The sequence below is a fragment of the Cornus florida genome, unplaced genomic scaffold (genome assembly GCF_030987335.1).
Source record: "Cornus florida cultivar Cherokee Brave unplaced genomic scaffold, ASM3098733v1 CherokeeBrave_3.0.0_Hap2_Chr09, whole genome shotgun sequence".
NCBI lineage: Eukaryota > Viridiplantae > Streptophyta > Magnoliopsida > Cornales > Cornaceae > Cornus > Cornus florida.
The window spans coordinates 67,529,318-67,550,647 of record NW_026775579.1 but is presented as its reverse complement, the minus strand read 5'-3'; the positions used below and the strand labels follow the sequence as shown (position 1 = coordinate 67,550,647).

General features: G+C 31.0%; 1 protein-coding gene across 1 annotated transcript; it reads left to right on the top strand.

Moving 5' to 3' along the window:
* The first annotated feature begins 717 nt into the window (after window positions 1-717).
* On the top strand, window positions 718-5,081 carry LOC132274217 (sulfate transporter 1.3-like). Its single transcript, XM_059775446.1, has 13 exons — window positions 718-1,005; window positions 1,100-1,148; window positions 1,262-1,469; window positions 1,596-1,770; window positions 1,915-1,980; window positions 2,060-2,173; window positions 2,259-2,375; window positions 2,503-2,629; window positions 2,821-3,107; window positions 3,209-3,399; window positions 3,734-3,819; window positions 3,973-4,049; window positions 4,149-5,081. The coding sequence occupies exons 1-13, from the start codon at window positions 718-720 to the stop codon at window positions 4,290-4,292; spliced, it is 1,929 nt and encodes a 642-aa protein (XP_059631429.1). The 3' UTR covers window positions 4,293-5,081.
* The last annotated feature ends 16,249 nt before the right edge of the window (window positions 5,082-21,330 follow it).

Below are 21,330 nucleotides of genomic sequence, written 5' to 3'. Positions count from 1 at the left end.
GCTTGATGAGTAACACAGTCAAATCAAAATAGTAATGATTGACGTATGAGAGAATCATTTAATATGATTAAATGAAATCAAAATATGGATCCCACATCATTTATATTCGATAATTTAATTTAATAAAATTAAAATATAAAAAAATGTAAAATACAACAACACCCCTAAAATTTGTCGACAATGTATATGACATCAAAGATATCCAGGTTCATAGGTGAGTGATGTTGTTAATCCTCTCTTCCTGCTTGGAGAGTTATCTATAACTTGTCTGGGAATGTATATAAGCAAGAGCTTCCCAAACTCATTCAATGTTCAAGAAGCCTTTGCACACCTGAAGCATTATTAACCCTCCTTTCACTTCATTCCGTTCACTTTGTACAGGTTAGATTGTTTTTCATTGACTACGCACTTCATTATAGTATATTGTTGCTTTTGAAGTCTTATTATAATCAGCTTTCGCAATGAATATGATTTTCCTCGGCCAAAAGGGCAAAAAAAAAATTAAAAAAAATAACCTACAAGCCTTGGGGGGTTTGATATTTTTTATTTTTTTTTAAGGAACCTAACAATGTTCGTATTAATTTCTTAATGCATGATTATAATATTTTGTTCTATTACAAGATTACACTTAAATGAGCATTGTGTTCTTTTCTGATCAAAACAATTTCCATTTTTCGCATTACAGGTGAATTACTAGTCCTTTTTAATTTGAGAGAGATGGACATTAGAAGCTTGTCACCCTCTGAACAGAGTTTTCCTAGAATTCACAAGGTGGGAGTTCCCCCTAAGCAAAGCCTCTTGAAGGAGTTCACGGCCACTGTGAAGGAAACATTCTTCGCTGATGATCCTCTGCGTGCCTTCAAGGATCAATCACGGTCTCGAAAATTCACCCTAGGCATGCAGACCATTTTCCCCATTCTTGAATGGGGGCGAGGTTATAATTTAACAAAATTTAGAGGGGATCTCATTGCAGGACTCACCATTGCAAGCCTCTGCATTCCTCAGGTATGTATCTCTAAGAAATACTTAAATATGTACAAGAAAACACATTACTTTTCACATTTAGACATTTCTAACAATTCATTAACTTGGAAAACAGGATATCGGGTATGCAAAGCTTGCGAATTTGGCTCCCCAGTATGGGTTGTGTAAGTTTTCATACTAATCAACAAGTAGCATTGCCTTATAACACCTCTTTTAGATTTATTAAAAAAAAAAATTATTATTTTTTTGCTGAGAATTTTTCTTTGTTTTTCTACAGACTCCAGCTTTGTTCCACCATTGATTTATGCCGTCATGGGTAGTTCACGCGATATAGCCATAGGGCCGGTGGCCGTGGTGTCACTCTTGTTAGGAACTTTGCTCGAGAACGAGATTGATCCCACTACAAATGCAGCTGAATATCGGCGACTTGCATTTACAGCTACTTTATTTGCCGGGATCACTCAAGCTACACTTGGGTTTTTCAGGTAACAAAGAACATGCTTCTACTATTGTTCCTCAAAATGTCAGACATTATATCAACTATTGTTCCTCTTATGTTTTACATTTTTCACCTATCATATTCTGATGGTGGTTTGGGTTTTTGATACCAGATTGGGTTTCTTAATTGACTTCCTATCCCATGCTGCCATTGTTGGATTCATGGGTGGAGCTGCCATTACAATCGCTCTCCAACAGCTCAAAGGTTTTCTTGGAATCACGAATTTCACAAAGAAAACTGATATTGTTTCTGTAATGAAATCAGTGTGGGGTTCTGTTCATCATGGAGTAAGCTGTGTCTCTCACACACACATATACACACACGACTAGGGCTACAATATCTTGGTAGACATGTCTACATGCCCATGCCCTTTTCTACCAATGTGTTCAGTTAGGTGTTACTAAGTCAAATATATGTACAACATTTTGCAGTGGAACTGGCAGACTATAGTAATTGGAGTGGTCTTTTTGGCGTTTCTTCTATTTGCGAAGTACATTGTAAGACCCTATTTTTATTAAATTTCAGTAGAATTGTAAAACATATATTTCAACTCTCACATGATTTAATAATAAACAGGGAAAGAAGAACCATAAATTTTTTTGGGTACCAGCAATTGCTCCATTGATCTCTGTCATCCTGTCCACCTTTTTTGTATACATCACTCGTGCAGACAAGCAAGGTGTTCAAATTGTAAGTACTAAAGTCTTACGACTTACCTTTTCCTATATTCTGAACTTCTGAACTAATATTTTTAATTTTTTACTGATGATCGCAGGTGAAGCATATAGAGAAAGGAATTAATCCTTCATCCGTGAATGAAATATATTTTTCCGGAAAATATGTTATAAAAGGTTTTAAGATCGGTGTCGTGGCTGGTATGATAGCATTAACGGTGAGTCGGATTTGCACTCCATCTGGTGTTATTAAGAGATTTTTGTTTGTCATATCCTGCATTTAAGTCACTTATTCATTACTATTTTTTTCCCCTCCTTTTTTGTGGAATGGTAATATTTTATCAGGAAGCTGTGGCAATTGGAAGAACATTTGCTTCCATGAAGGATTATCAGCTGGACGGAAACAAAGAAATGGTGGCACTAGGAACAATGAATATTGTTGGCTCGATGACATCCTGCTATGTGGCAACTGGTTGGAAGGAAGCATAGAGATATATCAATGTCTACTTCAATAAATTAATAAATTTGAAATTAAAAGAAATAATATTTAATCAAATCAATGAGTATTTATCATTTAAACCTTTTTCTGGTAGTCACAAATGAATGGGAGCATGCGTAACAAATTTCAAACGATTATTGATAATATCTGCTCATCACTTGCAGGTTCCTTCTCTCGCTCGGCAGTTAATTACATGGCTGGCTGCCAAACTGCAGTTTCGAACATTGTGATGTCCTTCATGGTATTCCTAACCTTATTATTCATCACACCCCTATTTAAGTATACCCCAAATGCCATTCTTGCTGCCATCATTATATCTGCAGTCCTTGGCCTGATCGACTATGAGGCAACAATTTTGATATGGAAGATCGATAAATTTGATTTCGTTGCCTGCATGGGAGCCTTTCTTGGTGTGATTTTTGTCAATGTTGAGATAGGTCTCTTGATTGCGGTAAGAATTGGTGTATTTACTGATCTTCATAAATTCCTTTTGTCGACTGAAAGTGATTAGCCTAATTGAATTGGATGTGCTTCCCCTGTTTGTTATGATAGGTCGCAATATCCTTCGCTAAAATCCTCCTCCAAGTTACAAGGCCAAGGACAGCTCTTCTTGGGAGGATTCGCGGGACAACTGTTTACAGGAACATCCAACAATATCCAGAAGCATCTAAGGTTCCGGGCATTTTGATTGTGAGAGTTGATTCTGCAATCTACTTTTCTAACTCCAACTATCTCAAGGAGAGGTAAGGATGCTTTTTAACTTCTCTGTTATACTTAATTTATTCAGCTTTCTCTTCAAATCATGATTCGAAAGAGAAAAAACCCACTAATCATGTTGCGTATCTACGAAGTTTTGGATTATCACCATATTAATTTAAATCTAAAGTTCCAATCAAGCTAATATTTTTGCTTAGAAATTTGTACATAAAATTTGTGAAATGATATCTATTGAAAATAGTCTTGCCTCCACCTAGAAAGCTCACTCTTCTGAGAATTATGATGGGATACTATAGCTAGGGTCTTTTTAAGTTGGTTAAAGTTCAAGTGGCTTTAGTCTAAAAATTAACCATCCTGCAGGATATTGAGATGGTTGACTGACGAAGAAGAGCAATTAAAAGCAGCATACCAACCTAAAATACAATTTTTGATTGTTGAGATGTCACGTAAGTACTGTTTACGCGGTTCACAAACGTCATATTCCTTTTTTTTTTTTTTTTTCCCGGAAGTTAACGCCATATTCGTATTTGCAAGCATACTTTTACTATGGTTGCCTGTACTTAGAAGCATATGCTAATCGCTTTTTGTGTTCCTTCCAGCCGTTAATGACATTGACACCAGTGGCATCCATGCCTTGGAAGAGCTACACACGAGTCTCCAAAAGAGAGATATTAAGGTTACTATATTACTAACCTCTGTTTCATATGTTATCATCTATGGAATTAGAAATGATTTAGAAAAGTCACCTTACAAAAGTCTTCGCGTTGTTGTGCAGCTTGTTCTGGCAAATCCAGGGCCAGTGGTGATTGACAAGCTACACGCATCCGATTTTGCCAATGTGATTGGTGAGGACAAGATCTTCCTCACCGTGGCAGACGCCGTGCTAACCTGTTCACCGAAATCGACGGAAGAGGTATGAGATGCGAAATGGAAAAACAAGTAGCCACTGAGAGAGTGGGGCATATAGTGTTAGTGTGACAGAGAACATATATATAATGTTGGAAAAAATGAGGGCTTTGGTGTAGTTGAGTAGTGGCTGGTGGGATTGTCATAAAGGTTTCATGTGGAGTGCAGAGTCCTAATCCACAAGAAAAGGCGTGCACACGTTTTGAAGGGGTTTTTGTTTTCCTTGTTCTTGCTTTATACATTTTCCTGTTCACCAGATAGAAGGACCAAGGTCTGTATATTGCTTTATACATTTTCCTGTTCATTCTACTCGAAGCCACTGTTACTTGATTTGAAGCTAGCATCAGGTTCTTGACTGCATTGGCATTTGATCAATAAATTTTCATACATCAGGATGATGAATTTGAAGAAATGTCCATAGAATAAATTACTAAGTGCCACAGAGTTCGTGTTGCGCACTTCAATTGAGAGTAGATGGTTAATGCCAAGAACATGTTAGTAGTATAAAACTGCAATCTTCTTTCACTGCAGCTCTTCTGCTATTGTGGGAGGACATAGGGGTGTGTATATATACGTATATATATAGAGAGACAGAGAGGAGGAGGAGAGGAACGAGGTTAGATTTGATTCATACTATCGTCAATTTTTGGGGTTGGATGACAGGGTGAAATGGAAACCTGGCCGGTGCTGTGAAATTTTGAACATTCTGGAAGTTTTGCAGAAGGAAAGTCCGGAAAATGAATGATCGGGGATGGTTTGGAATAGGGGTAGGGCTGCTGCTTGTTTCACTAGTTGCCTTCCGTTGCAGAATAAACTCCCTTTTCTAATGTAATCTTCAAGCTAGGGGTTTTTTTGTGACCCCTGTTTGTCATTACTGTGTGAGAGATTTTAACAAAATGGACCATCTAAAGGGGTTATTCAACAGCAAAGTGTTGTTATTCAAAACACCGAGTTTATGTGTTATTTGCTCCGTTTCCAACACCAAAATGTGTGTGGTTTGGTGATAAGGATGAGGTGATAAGTTAGTGATGTGTTGTTACAATTCTATTGAATGATTATGATTTATTTGACACGTCATCAACTAATTTAAGACGATATCACTACGGTGTAGTTTCCGTTGACCTCACCTGATATCCCTAAATGCAACTTTATCATAGTTTAGGAGGCACTTGTTAATTCAGGGGGATTTTGTGCAATTGGTTCAGGGGGGTTTTATGCACTTTAACCTTAAATTGAGGATGTAACCAGAAAAAAAATGTTACATTGTTGTAACTCAATGTAGTATATATATAAAGTGGGAGTGTCTAAGTATTACATTCTCATAAGTATCTAGCCGTTTTCTCAGGAAAGAAGTTGCCTACCATGACCGACTCACCACCACCATTGTTACCTTAGGGTTACAAATGAAGTGAGCCAAGATCAGCTCATTATAATAGTTATTGATTTTTATTTAAAAATAACCGTTCTTGCTTTTAAATGACTTGATTATTAATTTCTTGAATTTTACCTTTTTTTTTTTTTTTTTGGTTATGTTTTGATTGTTATTTGTTGCTATATATTTATTAAGAACTCCATTTTTTAAGAATGAATTGGTTTATCTCTAGTTTTTTAATATCTTGATTCATGCTTTCTGACAGGCATATTTAGCAATTTGAGGGAAATTAAATTCTATTTTGAATCATTGACTTTCTACTTTGAAAGTGAAAAAGTTAAGTTACGGTTCTAAGCAGAAAGAAATATAGATAAAGATTTTTACCCTCACGATTTGCTTTTTATTCAATGTCAAAATTTGTCAGTGTTAGAATTTTGTTTAATTCTGAGCCAAAATAATAATATATTAGTTTTTTTTTCCTAACACTCAACCTCCTCAAAAGGTTGAGGGGAACTTGTCTCATCTAAAATAGAATTGATGGGTTAACAATACATTAGTTCATTTACTACTACTGAAAATTTTTGACTTTAAGGAAGGTGATTAATTTTGCACTTTTATAAACTCAAAGATTTAACTATACAAGATAAGAGGAAAAATAAAGAAAAAATGTGATTATGTGAACTCCGAGAGAATATATTATATATTATTACTCTAATGTCAAAGGTTGTCATATTTTTGTTTGAACTTATTTGTCTACTCCTTGTAGAGCATTTATTGGTTATGGTTTTTCAAGGATTAAGCCTGTGCAAACCTGGTAAAAAGAAGAGGGCACGCTTGATTTGTCTGGAAACAGTTTTCAGAAACTCAGAAAATAGAGAATAGTTTTTAAAAAACTATAAAAGACTGTTCTCTAAAAAACAAGTTTTTTTTATAACTGAGTTTTCTACTTGATATTATAACCACTACAAGTTTATTAGTCTATTAAGAGTCGACATTTCAGGCTCGATTGAGAAATTGAGGTTAAATTCAAGCTATCAAAGCTAATTCCAATAATCATTTTCCAGCTAAAATCGACTTTTGGCGTCTTAATTTTTATGAAATTATTGTCCAATTATTTTATTTTATTTTTTTAATTCTCTCTCTCTCTCTCTCTCTATATATATATATATAAAGTGAATCGAATGTGCCAACTAAAAGATCATTACTTCTACCAATAAGACTAAAAATATGCCAACTAAATTTATTCATGTTAATTTATTATCTAGGACAATCAAGAGATAATAGAAGTGAATTTATAATGAACAGCTTATGTACATAGATGTATGAATACAAACATGAATATTACAAGTATGTACGCACATTCTCATTAGACTAGAGTGAATGTCAATAGACTCCATTTTCTTCCTTTTTTTTCACAGAAAAAAAATATATATTTATTATTTATGGCTCATTTCATTTCAAAATAAAAAATGAATTATTGGGCTTTTAGCTGGGTGTAAGAAGTAAAGCCCAATGAAAAAGTAATAATAAGGCCCATCAACCTCTACATTGGCTGAAATTTGAAAAAATAAAATAAAAAACCGAATTTCATTTTTCCCCATATATTTTTTTTTTTTCACTATTGAAATTTCCAATGTGCTACAGCGGTTTTAATGCTTACAGACCTCATTTTATTTTATATATAGAAATAAAATTTTCTTGCAGTCCCTGACTCGGTCATTGGAACATCCTGATCAGAGGTACCTGATGGCCCATTTTCTTTTGCAGAAACTCTTTCAGATATACGTTCCAAAGCAGAAGTTATGTTCTGAAGAAGCCAAACATGAACTTGTGCAGCAGGAACAGGAACAGCAGGCATGTCGGGATCTGAATTTGCAAAAAATGGAGCAGCCTGTCTCAAAGGAGTTCTTTCAGATCCTCTTTCACCAAAATAGATTAGAAACTCGAGCTGCTCAAACTTTTCCATAGTCAAAACATGGTACCATTGGGCATAAATTAGCTTCTTAAAGGAAGCTTGAAAGAATATCAAAACATAATTTTCAAAAACAAACCGCAAATCCACGTAAACAAATAGAGATAATGACTGAAAATAAATTTTATGAATCAAAGACAATGTACTTTTTTTAACACAACACGACCAGTAAGTTTATCTTTTCAGTGTCCATACTTGATTACCTAATACAGTAAAATTTAGCATGGTGGAAGAGAGAAAGGAAAGGAGGATGTTTTATTGGGAGACTTCAAAGAAAAAGAACCGGAAATTCCCTCTGCCCCTACCGTACTCCCGCCAAGCTAAAATCCCTTCACTTAAGAAGTGAAGTCCACTTCGCATTCCCATAAGGGGAAAGAATGAAGGAGAAATTATTGTTTTCTTTTGTTTGGTTAAAAAGAAATTTGAGAGAAAATTTAGATAGATAGATAGATAGATAGATAGAGAAAGGGGGGAAGAAAAAATAAGAAGGGTGAGGAGAAAAGGAAGGGAAGGGAATTTAAAATTTATGCTCCTCATTTGGTAGTAAGGGAAAAGAGAAGAAAAACAAAAGGGAACAAAAGGAAAGTTATCATTAGACATACAAAGAATGAATGGAATCAGAGAATAATGTTGCAGCTAAGGTTATGTTTTCCTTTTCTTTCAGATCTATTAAAACCAATTTTTCATTTTGTAGACGGTAAGCAAATGGTATTCTACCCAAATATTGAGGATGTAACCATAAGAAGATGTTACATTGCTGTAACTAAGTATATAAAGTGGGAGTGTCTCACTATTACATTCTCAGTAGCATCTTGCCCTTTTTTCAGGAAAGAAGTTGCCTACCGTGATCAACTCACCACCACCATTATTACCTTTGGGCCGACTCACCACCACCATTATTACCTTTGGGCTGCAAATGAAGTGAGCCAAGATCGACTCAATATAATAATTATTGATTTTTATTTAAAAATCACATTGTCCTTGCTTTTAGATGACTTGATTGTTCATTTCTTGAATTTTACCTCCTTTTTTTTTATGTTTTGATTGTTATTTATAGCACCACCACCATTATTACCTTTGGGCCGACTCACCACCACCATTATTACCTTTGGGCTGCAAATGAAGTGAGCCAAGATCGACTCAATATAATAATTATTGATTTTTATTTAAAAATCACATTGTTCTTGCTTTTAAGATGACTTGATTGTTCATTTCTTGAATTTTACCTCTTTTTTTATGTTTTGATTGTAATTTATAGCTATATATTTATTAAGAACTCTTTTTTTTAAGAATGAAGTGGTTTATCTGTCTAGTTTTTTAATATCTTGATTCATACTTTTCGGCAGGCATATTTAATAATTTGAGGAAAATTAAATTCTACTTTGAATCATTAACTTTCTACTTTGAAAGAGTTATAAAACTTTTTACCCTCTCCATTTGTTTAATTCTGACCCAAAATAATAATATATTAGTTTTTTTTTTTTCCTTTCAAGTTCAAACAAACACACACCCTAAGGTACATAGAGCGGGAGTAAGTGTGAGAGCGGGAGCCAAAGCGTCAAAATCTAAAAAAATTTAAAGTGGGAGCGTCTTGAGAGCGTCTGTATATTAGGTTTAAATAAAATTATATATAAGGTCATAACATATATGTTTTATATTTTTTTATTTATTTAAATCCATATGCAAATATATTCATTATTTTTTATTCCATTAATGATATATGTAATAAATAATTTAATTTTTCTCACTAATAAATGCATGGTTTATTTGTAATATTATCCAATTGAGAAGTTTTTTAGTACTATATTTTCAAACATGTATTCTATATATACTAGCAAAAGTGCACGTGCATAATGCACGAGATAAAAAATAAAAAAAATCCTTGAAAAAAAAATTACATTTAAAATTTCTTAAAATTATAAAAAATATTAAGTTGAATAATTTAAGTGTAGAAATGAAATATGATATAATGTGCTATCATATAAACCACTTTATATATATTTGTAGAGACATAGTAATATTGTAATACATCATAAACTATTCTATTTTTTTTTTTTCTTGTCTTTTAAATATTTCTTTTTTTGAACTTGGACAAATAAGTTCACATCTCAAAAACAAAACAACAATTATGAATATATAAATTATTCTTGGCTTGCAATGGTAAGTCTAAAATATAGTTGTCACAACTTGCATATTCTTCCCAAATTTTCTTCGGTAATTTATTCTTCACAAATTTTCTCATCAATTATCCTAGAAAAACTCTAATACTTAATCATTTCAGTACCCAAATTGTTGAAACCTACAAAAAAAATAAATAAATAAAATTTAATTTAATACAAAAAACACCCCACCGAAAATGCCAAAACCTTGTGTATTTTTTTTTTTTCCTTTCTTGAAAACGAATGATGGAAAGTCCATTGCATCACAACATAATCCACTTAAGGGAAAACAAGAGATTTGAGTGGTTATATTCATATTCAATGTGAGAAGATTATATTTCACCTTAAATGGAGCCTGACTTCCTAAAGACTTATAAGAAAATTGGAGAATTCATTTATTTAATTCTAAAAAAAAATTAATATATAACACATAACTATCACAAATTCGATCATGAATTAAAAATGCAAACACCAATCATTTGCATGCCAATATTTCTCCATAGATAATATTTCTTCTTACTTGAAGAGTTTTAGTATTTAACATTTCTTCTTACTTTTTTTTTTGACAATTAATTATAATTGACTAATTTACTCCATAAATCATAATACTTGAAAATAATTGCAAACAAGAAAGTAAGAACTGGCTTAAGGTTATCCAATATTGCTGCCAAAGTTGGAGAGTCAACTTACCCAATATTGTTGCCAGAGTACTTGATACCTTTATATCCAAATATCTTCAAGAATTTCCTGCAACAAATAAAATTTTATTTTTTTTAATTTTTTATTTCAGGTAACAAAACTTCTATATATAATTAAATAAAGTAATTTTATCGACAGAAACAAATTGGTTGGAGTTACATATGAATATTTGTGCATTATTTAAATCATATACCCTAGGAAGCCATGGAGGAAGAATTTGCATTGGAGGGTCACTTGTTTCTGCCAAAAGAGAAAGAAGGAAAAAACTGAGATATTTTATTTTAGTACTAATATGTGAGAATGAACAAATATTATTAAGTTAATAAAAAACGAATAACTTGGTAGAGATATATATAAATATATAAGAAATTGTTGGAATTGAAATATGAAAAATGGAAGAAGAATGAGGATGCCAAATTCATTATAGTAAACATTGCTGTTTTGCTTGTCATTGTCATGCCCACCTCGTGCACTCTCTCACCACCATTGCTATAGAAGGAAGTAATGCATCGTTTTAACAAGATTGTAATCTCATCTAAATAGATGTGTTTCATCATCTTGGTAATCGCGAAAATAACTATTTAGATTCAGAGTAACTCACAAGACATACCTTGTGATAATGAGTCATCACATAATTTAAGAAATATCTGTTAAGAAACTTTGTGAACAATGAACTGTCACATAATTTAAAAATACTATTAGTAATATTTTTAAACAAAAATCGTACTTTTATTTGTTTGCACTAATGTGAATTAGGCTCTAGAATTTGTAAGGAGAAATTTTTTTGGAACGAATGGTTTCCTTTCAAAACAGTGGGAATATTATAAATTTTTTTTTTTTTTTTCGTTTACGTTTTTCTTTTTCTTTTTCTTTTTATGTGTGAGAGTTAAATTATTTTTTTAAAAAAATGTATTTTTATTTTATTCTTTCTTCTTCTTTTTGTTGCTTGTATTTATTTATTTTTGTTTTTAAACAAATATGGTACTTTTTTTTTCCTTTTACATTTTTTTTTTTTTTTTTGAATAATGTGAATTAGGCTTTAGAATTTTTGAAAAGAAACGGGTTCCTTTTTAAATAGGGGGAATATTATAGTTTTTTTTTTCTTTTATGTTTTTTTTCTTATTTTTAATTTGTGGGAGTTAAATAAGGTGATTTAATGACACATCATTAGAATTTTTATAAAGAAAAATTAGAAATTATATGAATCATAAGGGTTGTAAAGAATTGAAAATAAATTGGAAGATAATTTTGGTGCATTTGGAGAGACTCCAAATCAGATATAATGGCAAAAAAACTAAAGGATTGTAACATTTATATCGTAACATTTAAAAAGAAATAAATCATTACACTTAATAGCAAGAAGTTAAAAGGTTGTAACTTTTATAGAGACATTATGATTCATTATGTAGTTAATATATATGCTAATAATTTTTTGAAATTTAAATAAAGCAAAAATGTTTGAGGTGGGGTGGGCATGTGTTTTAAAAACAATAATTTATGTTTTTTTTTTTTTTTTTCCTTTTACATTTTTCTTTTTCTTTTTCAATTTGTTGCGTGAATATTTTTTTGTTTTTATTTTTAAACAAATAGGGTACATTTTGTTTTTCTTCTACAATTTTTTGTTTTGTTTGGAATAGTGTGAATCATGCTTTTAGATTTTTTAATAAAATGTATGTTTATCTTTTTTTTTCTCTTTGGCGTTTTCTTTTTTTTTTTCTTTTTGCTGCGTGTATTTATTTATTTTTGTTTCTAAACAAATATGGTACTTTTTTTTTTCGTTTTACATTTTTTTTTTTTTTTTTAATAATGTGAATTAGGCTTTAGAATTTTTGGAAAGGAACGGGTTCCTTTTTAAATAGTGGGAATATTATAGTTTTTTTTTTCTTATTTTTAATTTGTCAGAGTTAAATAAGGTGATTTAATGACATATCATTAGAATTTTTATAAAGAAAAATTGAAAATTATATAAATCATAAGGGTTGTAAATGAATTGAAAATAAATTAGAAGATAATTTTGGTGCATTTGGAGAGATTCCAAATCAGATGTAATGACAGAAAACTAAAGGGTTGTAACCTTTATATCGTAATATTTAAAAAGAAATAAATTATTGCACTTAATAGCAAGAAATTAAAGGGTTGTAAACTGAATCATTATGTATGTAATATATATGTTAATAATTTTTTTAAGTTTAAATTAAGCAAAAACGTTTGAAGTGGGGTGAGCATGCGTTTTAAAAACAAAAATGTATGTTTTTTTTTTTTTTTTTCCTTTTATGTTTTTCTTTTTCTTTTTCACTTTGTTTCTTGAATATTTTTTTGTTTTTGTTTTTAAACAAATAGGGTACATTTTTTTTTTCTTCTACAATTTTTTGTTTTGTTTGAAATAGTGTGAATTAGGCTTTAGAATTTTTGGGAAGGAGCTGTTCATTTTTAAATAGTGGGAATATTATAGTTTTTTTTTTCTTTTTATGTTTTTTTTCTTATTAAGGTGTATTATTTATTTGAAAGGGTTAAATAAGGTAAATTAATGATACGTAAAATTGAGGTTTTTAATAAATAAAATTTGGAAATTATATGACTCTGAAGGGTTGTAAATAAATTAAAAATAAATTGGTAGATATATAATTTTAGTGTGTTTGTATAGACTCCCAATTAAATGTAATAACAAAAAATTAAAGGATTTTTCATTTGGAACCGTTATATCGTAAAATTTAAAGAGACATAATCATTACATGTAATGAGAAGAAATTTAAAGTGTTGTAACATTTTATATAGACATTATGAATCATTATACAGTTAATATATATGTTAACAATTTTTCTAAATTACCAACAGGCCTGGCCTAGCGATACCAAGCTCCTACTTCTCAAAGAGAGGTCAGGGGTCGAGTCTCAGTGGAGGCATGTGTGTGTGAGTACCAACTAGAAAAAAAAATTAATTTTTCTAAATTTAAAATAAGCAAAAATGTTTGAAGTGGAGTGGATGTGTATTTTAGAAACAAAAAAAGTGTGTTTTATTTTCCTTTTACATTTTTTTTTTCTTTTTTTAGTTGCGAGAGTTAAATAAGGTGATTTAATGACACATCATTGGAATTTTTATAAAGAAAAATTAAAGATTGTTTGAATCATAAGGTGATTTAATGTTTAGTATTTAATGAAATAAATTTGTATATTTTAAAAATCTAAAAATGTTAAGAAATTAGGTACACTTCTAGAATAGTATATATATATATATATATATATATATATATATATATATATATAGTATAGCAATGCTATACAGCTGGCCACACATGTAGTTTAAGTAATTAATCTATATATTGAGTAATAATATGAGTAATAAATGCATATATGGTAATATATGTGTTTCATATTAGTGGGATGGTAACAAATATAGCTGTATAAAGTGAATTGGTATGAAAATCACGAATTAAGAAAATAAATTCGCAAATTGCAAAAATTGAATTCGCGAATTTTGTGTGAATTCGCTCCTAAATCGCAAATCCGTGTATGGAGCTTGAAAGTGGGGCCACTTTAGACAAATTGTGTGACATCGCACACACCTATTATATATTTTTGCTCCTATTGGAGGTCTAATCCCCTAACACTCAACCTCCTCAAAAGGTGAGGGCAGCTTATATCGTCTAAAATAGAATTGATGGGTTAACAATGTTGGAATTTTTTATATATAAATAATAAAAATTATTTTATGCTCTTACGCACTGCGTTTTCTAAAATAGGATTGCAATATGATTATTGATTATTGATTATTGATAACTGATGGAATGGGTTGTACTTTCCAATTTGGTGGTCTAATTGGGAGTCTGGTTTTATACGGTTGGATTGTGGTTTTCCAACTTATTTGGTATGATTTAATTCTAACTATTTATATCTAAGTTTCCATAATAGGAAGGGAGACTTAGGTATATTTATTTGTAGAGAAACTGTCTCTCCGTGTTGTTGTTATCTCCCTATTGTTGTTATAAAATAAGGGTTAAACCCTTATTCAGCCCTATCGAATGACAATTCTCAGAAGGGAGTAAAGCATTCTAATGTTTTACAGGAACTCACAGAGGATTACATCGATATTCTAAAGGTATATATGCGTTGATCCTCTATCAGGTACGAAACTAAATTATCTCTTTAATTAATTGTAGTATTCTTGACTTCTACGTGTAAATTATTTGATTAAAACCTAACAATTGGTATCAGAGCCAAGTTAGGGTTTGTAAAAATAAAAAATTGTAAAGATTGATTTATGATCTACTATTGAAATATTTGAAATCCCACTGATTGCCTAAATTTTTTCTTTCTTTCTTTTCTCTGCCTTTGTGTCCTCGATTTTCGTGAGTGGTCAAAGATGTAAGGTTAAAAAATTTGTGTGTTTGTACTTGATTTATATATATAAGCATATAAGGTTTTGTTTAAAAATGCTATCATATAATCAGCACGCCGAACGAGGAAAAAAAGAAAAATGGATTTAAGCATGAATCAATTTGTTATGTAATTGTAATTAGTATTCGTTTTCTTCATAAAGTATGCGCACCGAACGAGGAAGAAAAGAGAATGGTTTTAATGGGATTGGATTGAATATTTAATTAATTTTTTAAATTATTCCATATCTGGGAGGTAGTAATTCTATGGATTATTTATTAATTGTTTACTGACCAGTTGATAGTAATCCCATCATAATGGTGACGAAATTGCATGATCCCATGTGTATGCTATACATATAATTTTATTGGTGCATGATAAGAATGATGTCACAAGTAATATAGGTTTGTGTGTTCTCGCATGCATACATATTCGACCTTGCATATGGGTAATACACTCTGTTCGGAATAAAAAAAAATTTAATTCAAATTTTATATTTTGAATTCACTGTTAATTTAAGTTCAAAGGGATGGAATGATATCATATCCTTTGGGATGAAAGGTTCAAAAGTTATAATAGTAATTATTGAATCTTTAGGAGACTGCATGTAAAATTGAGATGATTTGGTTTTGATATCATACTCATGTGTTCATTATTTATGCCCCACTTATGGAACCATTGAATAAATTATTTTTGAAGTTTATTTTAAGTACATAGATGGTTATAAATAATTTTTATTTATTTTTCAGTTAAATTTAATCCATGTTGATATGTTGTTCAAGAATTTGATTTGTATATGATTCTTGAATGAAATACTCTATTCTGCATTAATATGAGAAATTGATCTTGAATTACGTGCATTATAATGGAATGATTTGATTGTCTAGTATATATTTTGTATGGATAAACTATTTGATGCAATATATACATGTGCGAGTGACCTTTTTGGTTTAATGTGAAGTTGCGTAGCAGTCGAGCCGTGCCCTATGTCCAATAATTTTATTGAGTAATTCATGATACTTGTTCAATTTTAAGTTGAAAAACTTATAGGGGCTTACGTGCCATAAGTAAGTATTATAGATTTGATTAATTTAAAGATTCAAGTTTTGATTGTTTAATTTTAAGTTGAAAAACCTATAGGGCTTGCATGCCATAAACAAGCAGTATTAACTTGATTGATTTAAAGAATCAAGTACTTTAAATTGTTTATTGAATGTATAATATGCATGCATCAAGTATTTATAATTTTCTTTCAATTAAAGTATAAAAAGAACTAAGATTTTTTTTAAAATATTGATTGAGGTGCATGTTATTATATCGTTCACTGTAATTTCTTGAAATGTATGAAGAGGCTTAATTTTATTTGTGTTAAAGTCATTTATATTACAATGAAATTAAGTGTTTCATAATATTTGGGTTTAGTTTATGTGCAATATAAAGAAATTGTTGAACTTAAATAAATGGAACTTCTGTAGTTTAAGTTCTTCCTTGCGGTTTAGGAAACCGGTAAAGTGACCGTTTCAAAAGTGGTAGCCAAAGTAGGTGATGCCTGCCAAAAGGTGACATGCTCATGGAGGTTATTATTTTTGGAATTTTGAGGCACAAGTCTTATTGAGGTCTCACATGATGCTTACCTACAATAAGACATTAGTTCTCCCAAAAGGTGATCAATGTTTTAATGTGAGATAAATGAGTAAAATAGTTGAGAGTGCTTGTATTAAAACTGAATAACCCTCTTTCCAAAAGGTAGTGGAAGTGTTTAACAATAATTCAAGCATAATCAACTAGGTTTATGTGCGATTTGATCGCAGGTTTGGGTGGTAAAGTAAAATCTAAATTTCTGTCAAAAGATGATTTTTTTTAATGCCATTTTATCTGTTCTCACAAGGTGGACTGTTTTCGCACATAGTAAAACACCCTAAAATTTTTTGCTTAAAACCTCAAGCACAAATTAAAGTAATAATCCCTAAAGTTATGACATATTATTTTATATGTTGCTTATGTGGTGTTATTTAATATAACATTTATTTAGGTTACAAAAGCTTCCACAATTTAAAGACATAGGGATTGAACCATTGAATGGTTAAAATTATATTGCCTAGAAGACTGATTTTGATATTATATTGGGTTTCTTGGACTACGAGTCTGTAATTTTTTTTTTAGGAAGAAACCCCATATGCCTAGTACAGTGTCTTCTTAGGTAGAAAATTTGTTGCATTTTAAAGTGGACTAAAGGTACCACCATGCCATTAGGTTAATTTATGCTTCTATAGGTGATACTATTCATGGTGGTATTCTTGTTTTTTATACTGCCAAGGAGCTTCTTAATTTGATCAAGAAAGAGTTAATGGGCATTAAGAAGCAACTATAATACTATTATCTGATATGGTTTATGTTAGTCAGATGTGATGGCAATGGTTTAGTGAGGGAGTACATCTATAAGATATGCAAGCTGATTAATGATCTGAAGTAGTATGGAATCATATTTGATGATAAGTTATTAGTCCATATGGTAATCTATTCTCTCTTTAGGTTTTTTCAGCCTTTCAAGGTGAATTATAATTTACAAAAAGTTAAATGTGGCATTAACCAGCTGTTAGCACTGTGTGATTGAATAAGAGCAACTCAAGGGCATTAAAAATGAGTCATCTCATCTTGTCGTGGTAGCAATAAAAGTTTCAAGAAGAAACTAGGCAGCAAGAAAGTAATAAAGTTAAACAGTATAAAGAAAAGCAGAACAATACATGAAAAGACATTGATCATGGAATGACTAATGTTGATCATGTAGAAATAAAAGGACATCAAAAGAAAAAAAGGTTATTGTAGTGAAAAAGAAAAATAAAGCAGGAAAGAAAATTGCTATGTTAATATTTGATCTAAACTTGGTAAAAGTATAGGTATAGACATAGTGGATGGATTCGGGTGTGATCTTACTTGTTTCTTGTTTTTCTATAGACTCGATACATTTCGAATAAAATCGTGTTTTGGTTAGAGATGATTCATCTATGCTATGTATAGGATATTGGGGAATGTCTCTCAAAAAAAACTTGAACGCTTGGTCAAGGATGAGATTATTGGGTTACAAATTTTATGTGTTGGTTGTGTCAAAGGACAAATGCTAAGAAACGCAATTTTTTAGGCTAGTCGGTCATTTGGTCTTTTGGACTATATTTATACTAACATTTGTGGTTCATTTCTTATTTTAGCTCGTTTGAGGCAAAGGTATTTCATTGTCTTCATTAATGGGTTCTTAAGGTATGATCACCAGAAGTCCAAAGCACTTAATATGCGTAAAATCTACTAGACTAAAGTTGAAAGTAGTTGGTATAAAGATTATGGTTTTAAAATCGGACTAAGGTGGTGAATTTTAATCGAAGAATGGTAAGGAGGGTGTAAATCGTAGTACTTTTAGTGCATACTTAAAGAATAGTGCATTGTGCAACAGTACACCATTCCTAGTTTTCCTGCGCAAAATAAACTTACAGAAAAGAGAAAGTGTGGGGATGCTTATGGAGACATAATTATATAATACAGATATCAAGGAGCTTGAAACTCACACTATCAATGTTTTTTTTTTTATTGGGCATCTTGAAAGATTAAAAGATTCGAGATTTGACTGTTCTGTAGACCTATGGAGATTATTGGAATATGTCATGCATATTCAATGAGAGTGGTGAATCCAGTGAGAGTTTAAGATATTATAGTTTCTTTTGAATAAAAGTATTTTCAGCAACTGTTCTATTTATTTCAGGCTTCATTCTACTTTCTTTAGTAGTTTCAGTTAAAGCTCATATTCCCACTCTTTGAGTTATTACCACTCAATTAGTTATTTCTTCTTTGCAAGCTTTTCTTTCAGTTTCCAATCTAGTTGCTAAACCTATTTAGCTTAGGAGATCTTCTTAAGCTTGGAAGTATATTGTAGTTAGTGATTTTGAGGTGTCTGATGGATATAAGACAAAATTGATGGCCAAGTGCTTAAATAAAAGTTAAATGTTGATTTCTTTGAATTTTTTCTTCAGTTTCATTAAAGGACTTGTTAAGAGTTATTCTTTTATTATCGCTTATTTATGGTTTAAGAAATTTTTACAGTAGTGATATCCAAATTTTGATACAGTGATTACTAATTGTAGGTTAAAGAGAATGTTGTAGATAAATGCATATACCTCAAGTTCAGTAGGAGTCATTTTTGTTTTCCTTGTCCTATATGTTGATGATATTTTGCAAGGTAGCAATGACATTCATGTGATACATGATATTAAAATTTTTTATAAAGTTTTTGACATGAAGGACTTGGGTATGCAAAGTATGTACTTGGCATTAGGATCCATAGAGATCATGCTACTGGAATATTTGGACTTTCTCTAAATGATTATATTAATTAAGTATATGGAAACAATTTAAGGGTGACCAAGCGTAGTAAGCCCATTGACATAAAGTACATTTTCAAGCGTGAAAATGTTAAGGTTTAAGTGCCATTAAGATTTTCCCATATGGTTACAGAAAGATTGTTCCAAATCCTCTTACTAAAGTCTTTAACCGAAGATAATGAAGTATTGAAAAAACACGTGATTCGGATAGGTGTTCGAGAGTTATTATGTTATGATGTCTGGTATTTTCTTTTGTATATGCTACATTGCAGTTAGTTTCTTTACGCCTTGTGGAGAAAATTATTTTTTCTATAGTTTACACATTATAGTAACAGTTATTTGCATCCAAAATAAAGTTATGATGCATCATTATTATTATATTGATATATATGGTTAATGCACGTGCTATTATGTTTGTCTGAGAGTGGTATTTCACTCATGAGGTTGCTTGGGCTAGATGTGATATTAGCACCACATCGGTAAATCTAAAATAATTATTAAAGGTTGTCTGGGAGTGATATTTCACTTATACAGTTGTTTGAGTTAGATATGAGATTGACACCGTATCGGTAAATCCAAACATAAGATTTGTCTAGAAGTGGTAATACACTCATGAGGTTGTTTGCACTAGATGTAAGATTAACACCACGTTGGTAAATCCAAACATAAATATTAAAGTTTGCCTATGGGAGTTTTTTTCACACTCCATGAGGATAGCTTGTGTTAGATATGGGATTGGCTCCATATCGGTAAACCCTCACACTGAACAGAAGGTTGGTGGTTTGTTGTAATATGTTCAGGTGACATACCGTGATGGTATGAAGCAGGACGGATAGTGAGGTGTGCGTTTAGACCACATGCAGTTTGCACATCTCAAGAAATACAGTAAGAACCACTATATTTGCTTGAATCCTAAATGGAATCGGTTTTGAAATCATGGAACTGTTTAGACTAATATATTACTTATCTACGCATTCATGATTCACTATTGAGGAAGTCTATGGAGGAGAGTGTTCTAAAGTATCAATCCATCTATTTCGATAATTGTATTTTTTATAAAACAAAATGAATGGCCACTCGACTTTTTTCTAAAGTGTGTTGCAATCCATAGTATCATTTTTTTATAAAACTTAGAGTGCATCGACCAAGTGGGAGGTAGTTGGAAATTTTTATATATAAATAATAAAAATTATTTTATGCTCCTATGCACTACGTTTTCTAAAATAGGATTGCAATATGATTATTGATACTTGATGGATTGGGTTGTACTTTCTAATTTTGTGGTCTAATTAGGATTATGGTTTTATACGGTTGGATTGTGGTTTTCCAACTTATTTGGTATGATTTAATTCTAATCATTTATATCTAAGTTTCCATTATAGGAAGGGAGACTTAGGTATATTTATTTGTAAAGAAACCGCCCCCCCCCCCCCCCCCCCCTGTTGTTGTTATAAAATAATGGTTAAACCCTTATTCAGCCCTATCGAATGACAACTCTCAGAAGGGGGTAAAGCACTCTAATGTTTTGTAGGAATTCACAAAGAATTACATGGATATTCTAAAGGTATATGTGCGTTGATCCTCTATCAGGTACGAGACTAAATTATCTCTTTAATTAATTGTAGTATTCTTGATTTCTACGTGTAAATTATTTGATTAAAACCCAACAAACAATACATTAGTTCATTTACTACTACAGAAAATTTTTGACGTTAAGGAAGGTGATTAATTTTCACTTTTATAAATTTAAAGATTTAACTATACAATATAAGAGGAAAAATAAAGAAAAGATGCGATTAAGTGAACTCTGAGAGAATATATTATATATTATTAGTCTAATGTCAAAGGTTGTGGTATTTTTGTTTGAACTTATTTTTCTACTCCTTCTAGAGCATTTATTGGTTATGGTGTTTCAAGGATTAAGTTTGAGCAAACTTGGTACAAAGATGAGGGCATGCTTGATTTGTAACTCTGGAACTACTTCTCAAAAACTCATAAAATAAATAATAATTTTTAAAGAACTATAAAAGACTGTTCTCTTAAAACAGGCTTTTCTATAACTGAGTTTTTTATTTGATGTTATAACCACTGCAAGTTGATTAGACTATT